General features: G+C 36.7%; 1 protein-coding gene across 1 annotated transcript; it reads left to right on the top strand.

Moving 5' to 3' along the window:
- Positions 1-5,984: 5,984 nt before the first annotated feature.
- LOC126627390 (zinc finger protein SHOOT GRAVITROPISM 5-like) lies at positions 5,985-9,371 on the top strand. The gene is made up of 3 exons (XM_050296863.1): positions 5,985-6,508; positions 6,755-7,154; positions 8,096-9,371. The coding sequence occupies exons 1-3, from the start codon at positions 6,403-6,405 to the stop codon at positions 9,099-9,101; spliced, it is 1,512 nt and encodes a 503-aa protein (XP_050152820.1). The 5' UTR covers positions 5,985-6,402; the 3' UTR covers positions 9,102-9,371.
- The last annotated feature ends 6,618 nt before the right edge of the window (positions 9,372-15,989 follow it).

Below are 15,989 nucleotides of genomic sequence, written 5' to 3'. Positions count from 1 at the left end.
AGATTGTAGGATAACTACACAAAAACAATCCCTAAAATCTGCCCTAACAAGTGGAAAAGCAAAAACGAAATTACAAGTAAAGAAGCTTTTACAAGCAACTAAGAAAGGTTGATGTAAGGTGAATGACAAGTTATGGAAATGTTGATGTAAGGTGAATGACAAGCTATGGAAAGTGAGGTTGATGACTCATACATACAACTCATCCATACAAACCGGTTTCAATACACCTCAAGCTGGATCAAGGGGATTGATTGATCCAAGCTTGCACAACAAACGCTGAAACTGAGTAGAGTCTAGTGCTTTTGTGAATAAATCAACAAGTTGATCATGGCTGCGTGTGAACACAGTGTCTATCACCTTGGATTGAACTTAAGCACGAATATAATGGTAGTCAACTTCAATATGTTTGGTTCTTTCATGGAATACTGGATTGGAGGCAATGTGCATGGCAGCTTGGTTATCACAATACAAGGACATATGTGCCATGCTTCTGAATCCGAGCTCAGAAAGAAGACCTTTCAACCATATGAGTTCACAGGTTGTTGCTGCCATAGCCCTATACTCAGCTTCGGCACTAGATCGAGCAATAACAGTTTGTTTCTTACTCTTCCAAGTGACAAGGTTCCCTCCAACAAATGTGCAAAAACCTGTTGTGGATTTTCGATCAAGGGCATTTCCAACCCAGTCAGCATCTGTATAGGCCAAGATGTGATTTGATCCATTGTTCTTCATAATTATCCCCCTTCCTGCTGAGCCCTTGAGACATCAAAGTATTCTCTTGACGATTTCCCAGTGAACTAGAGTATGAGAGTGCATGAACTGACTGGCTAGGCTAACTGAATATGAGATATCAGGCTTAGTAATGGTGAGATAAATAAGTTTCCCAACCATTCGCTGATAAACACTAGGGTCCGAGAGAGGTTCACCTTTTTCATGCCATTGAAGTTTGCTAGATAGGGGTGTCCGAGATGGTTTACATTCCATCATGTTAGCTTCATCTAGAAGATCGAGAACATACTTTCTTTGATTCAAGAACAATCCCTTTGAAGAGGTAGCCACCTCAATTCCAAGAAAGTATTTCAAGGGCCCCAAGTCTTTAATGGAAAATTTTTGGTGAAGTAACTGCTTAAGCGTCTTGATTTCACTTATATTGTCACCTGTAATAATTAGGTCATCAACATATATAAGCACAACCAATTTTCCAGCAATACTACTTCGAACAAACAAAGAAGAGTCATCATGACTCCTTTTGAACCCTGCAGCTTCAAAGACTGAACTAAGCTTTGAATACCAAGCTCGAGGGGACTGTTTGAGACCATATATGGCTTTGTGAAGTCTGCATACCTTGTTGGGTTCATTTTCTCTTGGATGACTAGGATGCAACTTCATGTACACTTCTGCTTCAAGATCCCCATGAAGAAATGCATTCTTCACATCCATTTGGAATAAAGGCCATGCATTATTGACTGCCACAGACAACAATACCCCCACTGTGTTCATTTTGGCAACATGAGCAAAGGTCTCCTTATAGTCAATGTCATAGGTTTAAGTAAAGCATTGAGCTACTAACCGTGCCTTGTGTCTTTCAATGCTTCCATTGGAGTTGAATTTGGTCTTATATATCCACCTACTTCCCACGACCTTCTTGCAATTTGGAAGATCCACCACATTCCATGTCTGGTTGTCATTTAGAGCTTGAAGCTTTTTAGTCATAGCATCTTGCCACTTAGGCATGCATGTGGCTTCATGAAAATTCCTTGGTTCGAAAGTGTGGGACACTTTGTTAAGGAAAAAAGTATGAGAAGATGAGAATCTGTGATAAGAAATGGCTGCAGAGATAGGATGCCTTACAGTGTAAGTAACATACTCTTGTAACCTCACTGGTGGATGTCTATCTCATGTAGGATTTCTTCTTGGTGCACTTATAGCTTGCTGATTTGGTTGAGCTTCTGATGGTTCAGAAGAGCTTGGCATTGCATCAGTTACACTCTCAGTGAGTTGAGAATTATCAATGCTGATATGAGCAGGAGTGACTTCATGAATTTCAGCTGGAATAGGTAGTGGAAATAGGTCCATAAGATCTTCCATATTAGCATTAGTCTCCAACCCTTTGTGGAAATAAGGTGAATATTCATCAAATCCCACATCTCTAGAGACTGCCAGCTTCCCTGTGTTTGGGTTATACACTTTGTAACCCTTTTGAGAACTAGCGTATCCCATAAACACACATTTGACAGCTCGAGGGTCTAGTTTGTCATGATGGAGAGCTTGAATGTCCACATAACAAGTACAACCAAAGGTCCTGAGGTGAGACAAGCTTATAGGCCTGCCCTTCATGACTTAAAAAGGAGATTTAGTATTCAACACCCGAGTTGGCAGTCTATTAATGATGTACGTGGCAGTGAGTAGAGCTTGAGACCAAACTTTCTTAGGAACATTCATTTTGATCATAAGTGATCGAGTTTTCTCCAATAGGTCTCAATTCTTTCTCTCTGCCACACCATTTTGTTGTGGTCTACCAACACAGCTAGTTTGATGTAAAATGCCATGATTGCTCAAGTAATTACTCATGTTATTGGAAGTGTACTCGGTACCATTATCTGTTCTTAACATATATAACTTAGATGAAAATTGATTGGTGATTAGGTTGTGAAAGTCCTTAAAAGCATCAAACAAATCACTTTTAAGTTTTAAAAGATACAACTACGTTACTCTAGAATAGTCATCAATAAATGTAACATAATATCTATACCCATCAAAGGATTTTACACGAGAAGTACCCCAAATATCATAGTGAACAAGCTCAAAAAGTTTACTAGTTCTAGAATTAGAGGAAACAAAAGGAAGTCTAGTGGCTTTTGACATTTGACAAGTTTCACACTCCAGTGTATTTTACAAAAAAAGGGAAACAACTTGGTCATCATATGTTCTGAGGGATGGGTAAGGTGTTGATGCCATAGTTGGTGTTCCTGAACTTGACTTAAGTTGACATTGAGCTTTTTGACAAAATTGGGTTCCTTTGAGAGATAGTAGATTTCATTCAAGAAGAACCCTTCACCAATCTTCTTCTGAGTAACTCGGTCTTGAAACACAACATTGTGAGGGAAAAATATGGCAAGACAGTCTAAGGTTTTTGTGATTTTTCCTATTGACAAGAGCTGAAAATGAAAAGAAGGTACATAGAGAGCAGTGGAATTAGTATGCTCACTTAGCAATCTAATCTTTCTTTTCCCTAGAATAGGTTCCCCTTTCCCATTTGCAACAGATACATGAATTGGATCAATAGTTCTTTGAAAATCGTGGAGGCTAGAGGGTTTATTAGTTATATGATCAGTGGCACCAGAGTCAATAATCCAAAAATCATGTGTAATATTTGCATTAAGAGCAGTGGAAATGGCACTGATAATACCTGGAATATTGCCTTACGATGTGTTCTCCGCATCAGCCAAGAATCCAACAAATTTCCCTAGCATTGCAGTAGGGCTTTCATGTGTCATTTCATCAGGTTCAGTGTTTCCTTGCTTTTTTTGAAGAAAAGCAGCAAATTTGTTGATCAAGGACACATGATCTGTTGAGAAATTGGCCATCCCATCAGTTAAGGAACAAGCTGAATGAAATGCTTTTGGAGTGACTTCACCCTTCCTATCTTTAATCATCCTGCCTTCCCTATCAAACTTAGGCTTTAACTCCAGATGAAGAATGCAACATTTTTCTCTCAAATGTCCCTTCATGTTGCAATAAGAACATTTCCAGTCTACTTTCTTGCCAAGCACCCTATCATCAGTTGCTTTATGATTTGTTGTGAAAACCCTAGCTTCAGAGTTGGATTTGGGCTCAAAATTCATCACTCTTCGTCGAGTTTCTTCTCTCTGGACAGCATGACACACAGTGGTAAATGAGGGCAGCTCTTGAGTCATTAACAAGTGACTACGCAGGTCTTCATACTCCGCTCCTAAGCTTGCTAAGAGTTGAAAAACCTTGTCTTCATCAGCCTTCTTCAGTAGCACAGCGGAATCAGTCGTGTGTGGACGATACATATCGAGTTCACTCCAAATGGATTTCATACTTCCAAGGTGTTGAACAAATGAGTGATCACCATGCTTCAAACTAGCCACACTCTTCTTCAGTTGAAATATGCGAACTGAGTTGTTTTGGTTGCCATACATGTCTTTGACAGACTCCCATATGAGAAGGGAAGACTCTGAGTAACTAAAAAGCTCAGACAGTTTTGGCTCTATAGAGTTAAGTAACCAGGACATGACCAGCTGATCAGTAGTATGCCATGCATCGTAAGTTGGTGAAGTGGATTCTGGGGGCTCAGAGCTTCCATTGACAAACCATAGCTTCGATCTTCCTCCTAGAGCAAGTGACACAGCTCTTGACCAAGGAAGGTAGTTGAGCTCGTTCAGTAGCACCGAGCAGAGTCGTTGATTTGGATTGTTCTCAACCCCTTGGGTTAAGTTTGGGGAAGAGGATGAGGGCACTGTCAGCACTATACACATTTTCTTCTGCCATCTCTATCGATGATGAGCAAATGAAGAAGTAAAAAAAAAAAAAAACAGAGTCAGGACCCTATGGTTCCTGCTCTGATACCATGTTGAGTTTTGGTTTCAATATTTGTTGTATATTTCATTATGAATGTTACAAGAAAGTGAAGCCAACTCTTATAGAGAGCCAAAAGAAAGCTACAATAGATTGTAGGATAACTATACAAACACAATCCCTAAAATCTGCCCTAACAAGTGGAAAAGCAAAAACCAAATTACAAGTAAAGAAGCTTTTACAAGCAACTAAGAAATGTTGATGTAAGGTGAATGACAAGTTATGGAAATGTTGATGTAAGGTGAATAACAAACTATGGAAAGTGAGGTTGATGACTCATACATACAACCCATTCATACAAACCGGTTTCAATATTCTTTTAATCTATTGGCTCCAAACATTTGAGCAAATAATGCGAAATCGGGTATAAACATTTGTACCTCAATTTTCTTGAACATTGGCATGTACGCCAAATAGTTGAGGAAATTAATCCTTTGAGTATCGGTTTATGCAACTGAATGATAAAGAAAATGAAATTGATCGGCAAATAACTACAACCTCTCGGCGAGAAAATGAGACGAACAAGTTTCAATGATTATGGCCGAGAGTCTTCTATTCTTTTTTTTGCTGCATTCAGTTGCTTGTTGCCCCCTGTTATTTTATTAAGCATTGGCCTAAACAATAAAGCCCGGAAAAATGCCAAATTGATCCAAAAAAGCCAATGCTGCCAATTTCCAATTCACTATTTTGCTGATGCTCTCAGTTTACCAAAGATTAAGTATCTTGCATAGAGAATTATGATTTCATTGACTAGTATGCCCTTGATGGGACATCACATCCTCAGCAATACCTTTACAAAAGCTGCTTCAAAATTAATAAATTGAGTGTGTGTACATCAAGAAGAAAGGGTACTTCGGCCAATGAAAAAAGAAAGTTATTTAATGCAAACTTAAGTCGGTACAAGAGAAAGTTATATAATGCAAACTAAATCACAAAATAGGCTTAGCCAATTTGATTATAGCAATGTATTCTCTCAACACTCAAATTATAATCCATGTCTTTTTAATTTAGATGAATTAATATTGATTATCAATTGTTCGAAAGAAAAAAACCAAAAAAAAATAAAAAAGAACTTAATAATTATATCAAGAGAGCTCTCACCTAGAGGAAATAGGAAAAGTTCACTCAAAATAATAATAAAAAAAAGGTGGACAAGGAAGGGTTACGTGTATATTTGGAGCTTTGGGATGTATTAATGCATGCATATCGATTTGGAAAATATTTACTGTGCGCTGTGAATGAATTATATGAGTGTTTTTTGTTTCTTTGTTGAGATTTTTTTTTCCCTATGGAGCCCATTACTGTTTGTGGGATCGAGTTTCGATCTTTGTGATAGGCTTTCTAACACTCTCTTTCTCTCTCTCACCTTCCTTTGGAAGGAGTTATTAAGGAGGAGACTCCACAAAGGAAGCCGAGGGTTGGAAGAAAGAAAGAAAAGATAGAAAGAAAGAGGAAAGAAGAGAGAAAGCTGATTGTTTCGAAAAGCTGATGAGAGTTGAAAAGATAAAATAAAAGGAAAGCTGATAGATAGCATGAGGTAACCAAAAGAAAGAAAAGAAAAGGAAGAGCTTCTTTTTTCTTCCTCCTCCTCATGTCCCTTGTAGCCTTTGTAGCTTCATCTCTTTCTCTCTCCCCTACCTCTTCCCCAAAATATCACCACCCTCTTATTATTATTACTTTTAGTCATATATATTAAACTTTAATTAAAGAGAGGGAGAGAGAGAGAGATCGCTTTGCATCTTAGTTAGCTTATATTACAGAACATTTTAACGCAGAAGAGATCAGAGTTTCTAATTCACTATGTTAGCCAATAACTCTTCTTCCTCAGTCCCTTCTTCTGATCCCTTTTCTTGCTTAGAAAATGGCCACACCAATAAAAGAAAGAGAAGACCTGCAGGCACTCCAGGTATATATATATATATATATTAGTGATAGAGTTCTTTCCTTGGTGTAATTTACGCTTAATTAAGCTGCGCGATCGATATTTTTTTTGTTTAAGTAAAACAAAGGATTAGGCTGTATCAGCTGGACGATGTAAAAAATGATGTTTGCATCAACATATATATACATGGTGTTTTTATGTGCTATATATATATATATATATATATATCTATATATATATTATATTAATTTGTTCTTATGTGTGATATAGATCCAGATGCGGAGGTGGTGTCACTTTCGCCGAAAACCTTGCTGGAATCGGATCGTTACATTTGCGAGATCTGCAACCAAGGGTTTCAGAGAGACCAGAACCTACAGATGCACCGGCGGCGGCACAAGGTGCCGTGGAAGCTGCTGAAGCGAGAGAGTCCGGTCGTGAAGAAGCGGGTTTTTGTGTGCCCGGAACCAAGCTGCCTGCACCATGATCCCTGCCACGCCCTCGGCGATCTCGTCGGCATAAAAAAGCACTTCAGGAGAAAGCACAGTAACCACAAACAGTGGGTTTGTGATAAGTGCTCAAAAGGGTATGCAGTTCAATCAGATTACAAGGCACATCTCAAAACCTGCGGTACCAGAGGACATTCTTGTGACTGCGGCCGTGTTTTCTCTAGGTAAGGAAAAGTGGTTTTCCTTCTATTAGCGACAACCCCCTCCACTCTTCCAAATACCAACGGCAGTCAAAATTTCGTATTATTTCTTTAAACACACATAATTATATTATTAACACAAACAATTAACTAGACTACATCCCAATTTCTGTATCAAGTTTTCTTCTTTTGAATTATGAAAATGATAAATGTTGTACATATGTAAGATCATGATTTCAGATGGCAAAGGCATTCCAAATGCATCATGATATATATCGAACGTTTCAAGCTCTCTTTTTGTTAATTGGTTTTGACTTTGAAAAAGTAAACAAAATAGCAAAAAGGTTCGGATCCCTGATGAGTGCTCTTGACTGACGGAAAACCAGCTTGGAAAATCAAGTATATCTTAACCACTGTTTTTCTCGAAACACATTTCCCCAAATCAGTTTAGGTCATACATGTAGAGACTAGACAGGATATGTTTTTGCTCCTATTTATTTATTTTTTTAACTTGGTTATTGTTTTTTAGTATCCTAAGACGAAAGCGGCTATGTATTGATTAAGTATGACATGGAATATACCATAAAGATTAGCTTTTCAGCAGTAATTAACATGTTTTTATTCCTATCCTAATTAATATATAAATATCCTCGATCCTCTAGCTACCATTTCGATACTCGTTCCTCCTTTGTCATTCTTTCATTCTTGGTAATTCTCCCTTATAATGCCTACATGTATAGCATGATTATATATATCTTCCTTATGCCTTGTTTTCAGCACCCATATTCAACCATTATTATCAGAATATGATCAACTTATTAATATATCTTAATATATATGAGATTCAAAGTAGAATTTACTTGTGTTCAATAGCATGTCAATTTTCGTATTATACGCATACTTGATGAATACATAGTTTTTCTTATAAGTTTATTTGATATATTTAAATTTATTTTTATGAATAGGGTTGAGAGTTTCATAGAGCACCAAGATGCTTGCAACATGGATCGTGTGCGGCCGGAATCACAAACGCTTCAACCGGGGGCATGCCTGTCACGAACGGCTTCAAGTCCTAGTCCATCTTGCAGTGACAACAATTTTAGCAGGGCTCCTTCCACTTGGCCTCCATCTAATAATTCGGTACTACCACATCCAAGTCCAACCGAGTACACCAAATTAACCTTAAAAAACCCTCCCGCTCACGCTGATCATCATCAAGCTACACTGTCCAAGAAGAATAGCAGTAATGCACATTACAATTTGGATCTTCAGCTCGCAACCACATCGAATATTAATATTCCGATCAACGAAGTCTCTGTTTCGTCTAAGAGAGAAGAAAACCATTCCACTCAGCTGCAGCTCTCAATTGGTTCATGCGAATTTGGCGGGGGTGGTCATAGTCATCAGAACAAAAATATTGAACAACATTCAAACATTATGATCGCGAATCAAAATTACTCCCCGAGGGAGAACGAGATGAAGGAAAGGGAAAGGGAAAGCAGCAGCACTACTACTAATCATCACGAGCGTGATGACGATGATCAGAAACCTAAACTTGCCGCCACGGCTGCTGGGGTATTGAGGCTGAAAGAAGAAGCGCGAGAGCAGTTAAGGCTTGCGATGGCGGAAAAGGCTTACGCCGAAGAGGCGAGGCAGCAAGCCGGGCGCCACATCGAACTGGCGGAGAAGGAGTTTGCAAATGCCAAGAGAATAAGGCAACAAGCGCAGGCCGAGTTGGACAAGGCTCACGCTTTGAAAGAGCAAGCCATCAAGAAAGTGAACTCCACCATTCTCCAAATCACTTGCCATGCGTGCAATAAACAGTTTATTCAAGGCGCTCATGAAGCAAAAACCAATCAACATTGTCTGGTTTTGAGTTACATGTCCTCGGCTATAGCATTTGAAGGTGATCATCTATTAGAGAAGAATATTAGTACTCGAACCCATCATGCAAAATCTGCCAACGCATAAGTAGGTTTCCTCATTTCCACCCTCCATCTCTATGTGTAAACCTTTTTTATGTTTTTTTTTTCTTCTCTATTTCCTTTTGAGGTTCTATCATATTACAAGCTTGTAATTAGGTATAAGGCTCATGAGTAGACGAGTGCTGTACCGATCCTGCAATTTGTATGGAGTTGTTTGTTCATTAATTATTTCGTAAATGAAGATCACTATCGATCATAAATATATATGATGCATGGTTTTGTTGAATATATATATTAACTTGATTTATTTGTCTAAGACACTGAGGTTTGTTGGTTTTTTTATTTTTTTATTTTTTTTTAAGCCACCGAGGTTAGCTAAGCGGTAAGGATGGGTAAGGTGATGTGCACTGGCTCGGTTATCCTAGCTAGCTAGGTTAAATTTCTACTATAAATATATATATCATCAATAATTAGGTTGTTAATTTTCACATTGATCACAAGTGATCATCTATCACAGTAGTAGAGAAGAATGTTGACGAACTGCGTCGGCTTTTTAATCTAACAAATTTATTGTTTGACAAAAAAAAATTCACACTGATCATGATCTATTGTTAATATTCTCACTTATCTTGGATCCCTCAACATTTATATACTTGTGGTGAGTACCCGAGCGTTAGATTTTCTGTTTGGACCATGTGAAGATCTCTCATAATGGAGGTGAGCTCTCCAGTCTTCACCACCACAAGTCCATGACCATTGACCAGACCAGCATTTAAATCCTAATCCGTACTGACCGAAGTTGATAAGCTAAGGACTTTTATATTATTATATCTAGATGTCAACATTATATCATACGGATTTGGATCCTCTCCTGAGCTAAGGGAGAGGATCCTCCTGACTTGTTATCATGAGCTTTTGGATTTTTATCCAACGGCTACAAACATGGAAGTCCTTTTAAAGTTATAATAATTATAACCGTTGGATTTTTATCCTACGATTCATGATAACTGGTCAGAAGGATCCTCTCCATTAGCTCAGGATCCAAATCCATATCATACAGAGAAAAGAGAGAGAAGACTAGTTCTTTTTGTGACTGCAGGGTTGTCCTGGTGCGTATATAAATGCGAATGAAAAAGGCATGAGCATTGATCAGCGCCATGTTTTCAGTTCCCACACAGACTCGGTTGTAAGGACGGGTGTGTTAATGACAAATTCAAAAGTCCTTCACAACGTCTTCAAACACACAGACGCAAACAAACTCCATTCATTAATTATATCACATACATACACTCTCTCACTCGCATTCCTCAGAATCAGAGCCATATAGCAGTGCGTGCAGAGAAAGAAAAAGCACAGCATTTTTCCAAATATACAGAGACCATGCATTCAACGCTTTTCAAATGAGAAAGATGACTTTTTCTTTGGCTTGGAAATTTAACCGCAGCTTGGAGACTGCCTTGTGTGTATATTTTGTGGAGTAAGACTTTTTTCCTTCTTATTCTCATTTTTTTTCTTTTTTTCTTTTCATATTTTATTTTTTGGCTTATCATTTCTATTAAAATATTAGTATAAGACTTGATCGTAATCATTCAAGTAGAAAAGAAAGAAATGAGAGAGATTAAGAGAAAAAAGAATCCTCTTTCATATTTTGTTGTATTGTTATGTGATGTATATGACTAATATATATGTACGGGATATGACCGAAACCAAAAAACAAAGGCATATTGACCACATATGCAATGCAATTGCATAGGCAATGTCATAAATATTAATTTAATTTATAACAATGTTATTTACACACATTAAATACAACGTCATTGCTAGAATGCAGTGACAGCTTCTGACGACAAATAAAGTTCTACCAAAGCACCTAAAAAGCTACAAATTAGTGTGTGATTTACCTTTCAACTTTATGGACCTCACATTTCATTGACTAGTGCAAGGCCACAGCGGTATTTAAAAGTAGCATAAAACGCACTAATCTATGAAAGTCCACTTTCAATGCAATCCAAGCCCACAAATGCCTGCCCATCAACAGAAAAAGGCCCATCGTTCACCTTAAGCACCATTGTACCCAAATCAAAGTTGGAAGTGTGGCGATACGAAGAGTTGCTCCACATCGGAAAGTTAATTACCCGGGAAGGCTTATAAGAGTTGAGTCATTCTCCTATAACTTTTCGCTTAAACTTTTTTCATGGTATTATAACATAGTAGTGACTTGGCGTACAAGCAACTTAAGTCCATAGGGAATACAAAAAATCTAACCCAACATGACTTAGAATCCTAACCAGATTCTCCTACATACAGTAACACATGTGCTTCACGTTGTCTTGTTAAATTGTCAAGGTCTTAAGCTTGGATATTCTGCACACATGAAAGAGTGTGTTTGACGATCTAAAGAATTGTCCCTAGTATTAGAAAGTTATAAAAAATAAAAAAACCTTCCAAAGACGTATGTAAAGTTGATCAATTGATTTTGGAGTTGAACCACAGCTTCCCAAAGAAACCTCCTACTTAAATTACGGTTGCCATTGTAATTAACATAGTTGATAATAACTAATATATATAGTGGTTGTTGAAGCCTTGATCGAAACTGGAAGGTAGCACATGCAATAAGGAAAGGTACTTATGAAATATACTACGAATGGGTGATGCATGGAACATTATAAAACCAGTTTAATCGTTGTCTGCATATCTCACGACAGATTATTACATGCATGTTATAAGGCTTGCGTATATTGATCAAGTGCAATGTAACATTCAGGAAACGCAGCCTATTCATTTGTACTAATTATGTTATTGTTAATTATTCTATATATATAAGATAAGATGTCTACCTAAAGCACATGTTTACCTTATAGAACTCCACTGATCATAAAATACTTGTTGTATCAGTTTTTAATCAAGTCAATTAATTAACTCAAAGATTGTCTGGTTCATGAACTTGTAACATTTTGACCACGTACTTGCATATAATTGTGTGCGAGCTAATTAATTATAAGATGAGGACCTCAGGACACGAACGCAAGGGTGGAATACAGAAATGTTGTTATCTTTATATAAAAACGCACCGTTTTTGTCCAAAAATGGAGATAGTAAACCAGTTTGCATTGTGATGGCTGACAATGATATCATAGTAGAGATTCTGCCACCAAGTTAAATGTATTTAGAGAATTTCTCAATATTTACAGAAGTAACTACAGAAAATTTAGTTATAGTGGGACTACAGCATGGAATTAAACATTAGCTTAATAAATTGCAACACATACCTATATATACGTAGTACGTGTGTATGTACGGTAGAGACAAATGTTTATCATTTCCTTAATAATGGTTGTTAGAGTTAAACAATGGTAATCAAGCAGCCATGTATGGCAGGAGTTGCAGACTTTCAGCCAGCTCCAGGCATTTGTCTTGCATGTCATCTAGAGCCATATATATATGCCAGCTTGTACAGCGACTTGACAATGAAAGTGGATAAAAGAAAACAAAGGAAATGCTTCCAGCAAAAGGCCAAAGCCAAAAGCAAAAAGCTAAAAGCCAAAAGCCGAAGACATTATTCCCCACACCACACGATACACATCAAGACAGGGCTTTAGAGTGAACCGTGAACAGGAAACCGTTGCCACCCATTCCCCACCTAACTTCACATCATGAAATATAATATACCTATATGTCTCCCACAACCACTCTTATCCAGCTCACACCGTACTGAGCACCATATCTTACTCGTCCAACCCAATTCTCTATATATGCTTGGCACTATACGTGTTATTATACACCGCCTTTTATCTCATTAAGGATTTTAAAATAAGTTACGTTTTGAGGCCTATTTCTTAATTTTTTTAAACAATTCTAACCATATATATTTTAAACATCATTTATAAATTAATTTTGCAAAACATAAAACAATTCCAACCATTAAAAATCTAATTACAATGAAAACAACAGACGAATAGGGTGTTTCTAATATACACTGAATAACCATCATTTAATTCGATAGTCATATGGTTTTCAATTTGGATGATTTTTTATAAAGTTGATATCTAAAGAAACCTAAAAACTAGAACGGTTTTGGTTCATAGAAAGTAATGAAAACTAATGAAAATGGTTTGAAAATGTTGAGTTTTAATGATAAGGACAAAATAAAGGGTAAAGTGAATAGTACCAGGATTGACTTTTTTGTGTAAAAATGTGGTTTTTCGTTAAAGTGAACAGTATCGGGTGCTTTTCGTTAAAGTTCCCTAGAAAGTAATGTGGAGTGGACACTCCAAAAGTGTCTCTCAAAGAATTATGTTAGGTAGACCAAATTTGCAAAATCATGTGATGTGTCACCAATAGAATATAAGCATGTTAATCAACACTTAAATAATACTAATACAATCATCAACAACCATGTTATATGATTTACAAAATTTGGTCTACACATTGGTCTCCCTAACATTACCCGTCTCTCAAATACATTTATTTGAAGAATCTCTCATTTGAAACACACTGTGCATATATCCTGATCAGCATCTGCTTTTTATATAATTAATTTTGTTTTCTTAATCAATCACAAGGGCCATTGATATATGCACGGCATATGATTATTGGCTTTTTCTCATACCCTCCAGTGAATGTCACGTAATAATATTGATGTGGAATATATGTTATATACAAATGTATATGTGGTGGATATATAATGCAGAGTTAGCATGAAAAAACACATACATTTATCTGATTCCAGACATATATTCGTTGTGTGGCAGTATGAGATGATGGCTTTAGGCTTCATTTGCTTGGCTGCATGTGGACTGGAGAATTAGTAGATGGTTTTCTGAATAGCTTTTCAGATTGTGGTTATTTAGAGGATGATCAGGACCTTCCTTCCTCATTGGCAGCAAATTGTATCATTGCTTTGGTAGAATTTGCATCATGCGTGCAATCTGATCTTTTAATTAAGTAGTTAACGGAAATTTGTACGTAACCCTAATTAGATATATTAGTCAAACTGAAGAAGAAAACAAAATCGTAGCTACTGATTGCAATGTTGTCGTTCATGCAGAAGTGACATAGTTTTTCTTACCTATTGATGCAAAACTACAAAACATGAGGAGTGCCCCCACTTTCGTTCTACTTTCCCAACGTGAATTATTGGATTAAACATATACCATTTCTGCTTCACGGGTCCCTCCTCAACTCATGACCTGAAGCAGTTTGCTAGCTTATTGCATATATATGTTTGTAACTGCTTCCTGGCTAGGTTGCTTTTGTCCATTCATCTTGTGACACAACGAGAAAAGAAAAAATCAAGAAGAAAATTGGAATCCATTTGAAAGTATGAGAAATCTCAAAATTTACAAAATGACAATTCGCCTAAATATTCCTATTTGTAATGTCTCATAACTTTAAATGCTCTCTAGAAATTATCCAAATAAGAATAGAATTAAACAATTAATAAAACACTAAAAACTATTAACCAATGACATGTGGCAAGCAAATATAAGTCAAGTTAGTTACAAAGGTAGTTAAGGATTGAGTTTGTTAAGAAGGGTAATCTTGTAATGGAGTAAGGTTGTTAGAGGGTAATCTTGTCATTGTGGATTATCAATGGTTTCTATATAAGTATATATAACCATTTAGTCCTTCATATTGTAATCATCAAAATATCCATTACAAATAAATCAAAGTGTAATTCTTCCCTTCATCTCTCTTCATTTCTGCTTGATTAGTTTGTTCCTAAAGCAATCTTAGATTAGTTAATAAAAACGTCCTCAAAACTTAAATCCTAATAAAACATTGTAAACAATGAAATTTGGCCGAAAAGCCGACATATTACAGTAAAGCAGCGAGTTTGATGTGCGTTGTCATTCTTTTCGAAACGATGCGTCATGAGCTCAAATCAAACACTAAAACACTAATATGCAAAGTTTTATTCTTAATGTGCACCTTCCATCATCTGAACTATATATAATCTTACTCCAAATTAAAAGAACAACCATGTTCCACCAACCATCCCTCGCCCATAACTCCCTGAGTTGGACGACCTTGACTTTGCATTGCATGATCGATCAATAATATTCTCCAAAATGTATTTAAATGTGTGTTGTGTTCATGAACCAAGACAACACTTCTAGGAGTAACTTTCGAGAAATTCACTCCGGTTTATATTCGCAGTCTTCCGTTACGGTTAACCCTTGTTTTTACTAAATTTACAAATTTGTCATGCCATGTGTAAAATAATTTGGATCTTTAATCATTATTTGTTTAAGAAATAAACATAGTTTGTTTCTAAAAAAAGCCACATTTTTTATAAAAAAAAGCCACATGCATGTTCACCCTTAACCTTAAACATTCTCGAGCTTTTAGGGTAAATTTTGTTACCCTAGCTAGCTATATCAGTTAGGCGATGGAGCGTGATATAAAGTGATAATTGGTTGCATTGGCTGACTAGCTTGTGGACATATTAGCATGGCTAAATCTTCTCTGTATCTTGCTGAAATTTTGGACATATCAATCAGCTGCCATACAACTGCATAGGTAATGCTTATTGATTTTATTGTTGTGTCCAAATGCCACCGCGAAATCTCCCCATACATATATTATCGCTCAGGTCCCTTAATTATGCTCGTTCTTTTCTGTTTTCTGTATTTTTTTCTTTCAATTTGATACATGTTAGAGGATACAAAATTTAAAAAGTGGTAGTCATAGTTATTGTGTATTACTAATTGCAATAATATTATCACACCGATATGTTAACAGCGTGCGTAATAGGGTAGCTGTTATCACAAGTGGTCGTCATAGTTATTTTCTAATACTAATTAAATCAACATATTCAATTTCTAAAAAACTGATTAACAGACGACGTTTAAATCAAGATCCTATTTCCTTTTCGTCTTAAACCTTGGCACAAATCTAAGCTACGAGCCCCCTTATAACAATCCAATGAAAA

The sequence above is a fragment of the Malus sylvestris genome, chromosome 6 (assembly GCF_916048215.2).
Source record: "Malus sylvestris chromosome 6, drMalSylv7.2, whole genome shotgun sequence".
NCBI lineage: Eukaryota > Viridiplantae > Streptophyta > Magnoliopsida > Rosales > Rosaceae > Malus > Malus sylvestris.
The sequence above is the reverse complement of the archived record's forward strand: the minus strand, read 5'-3'. Positions and strand labels throughout refer to the sequence as shown.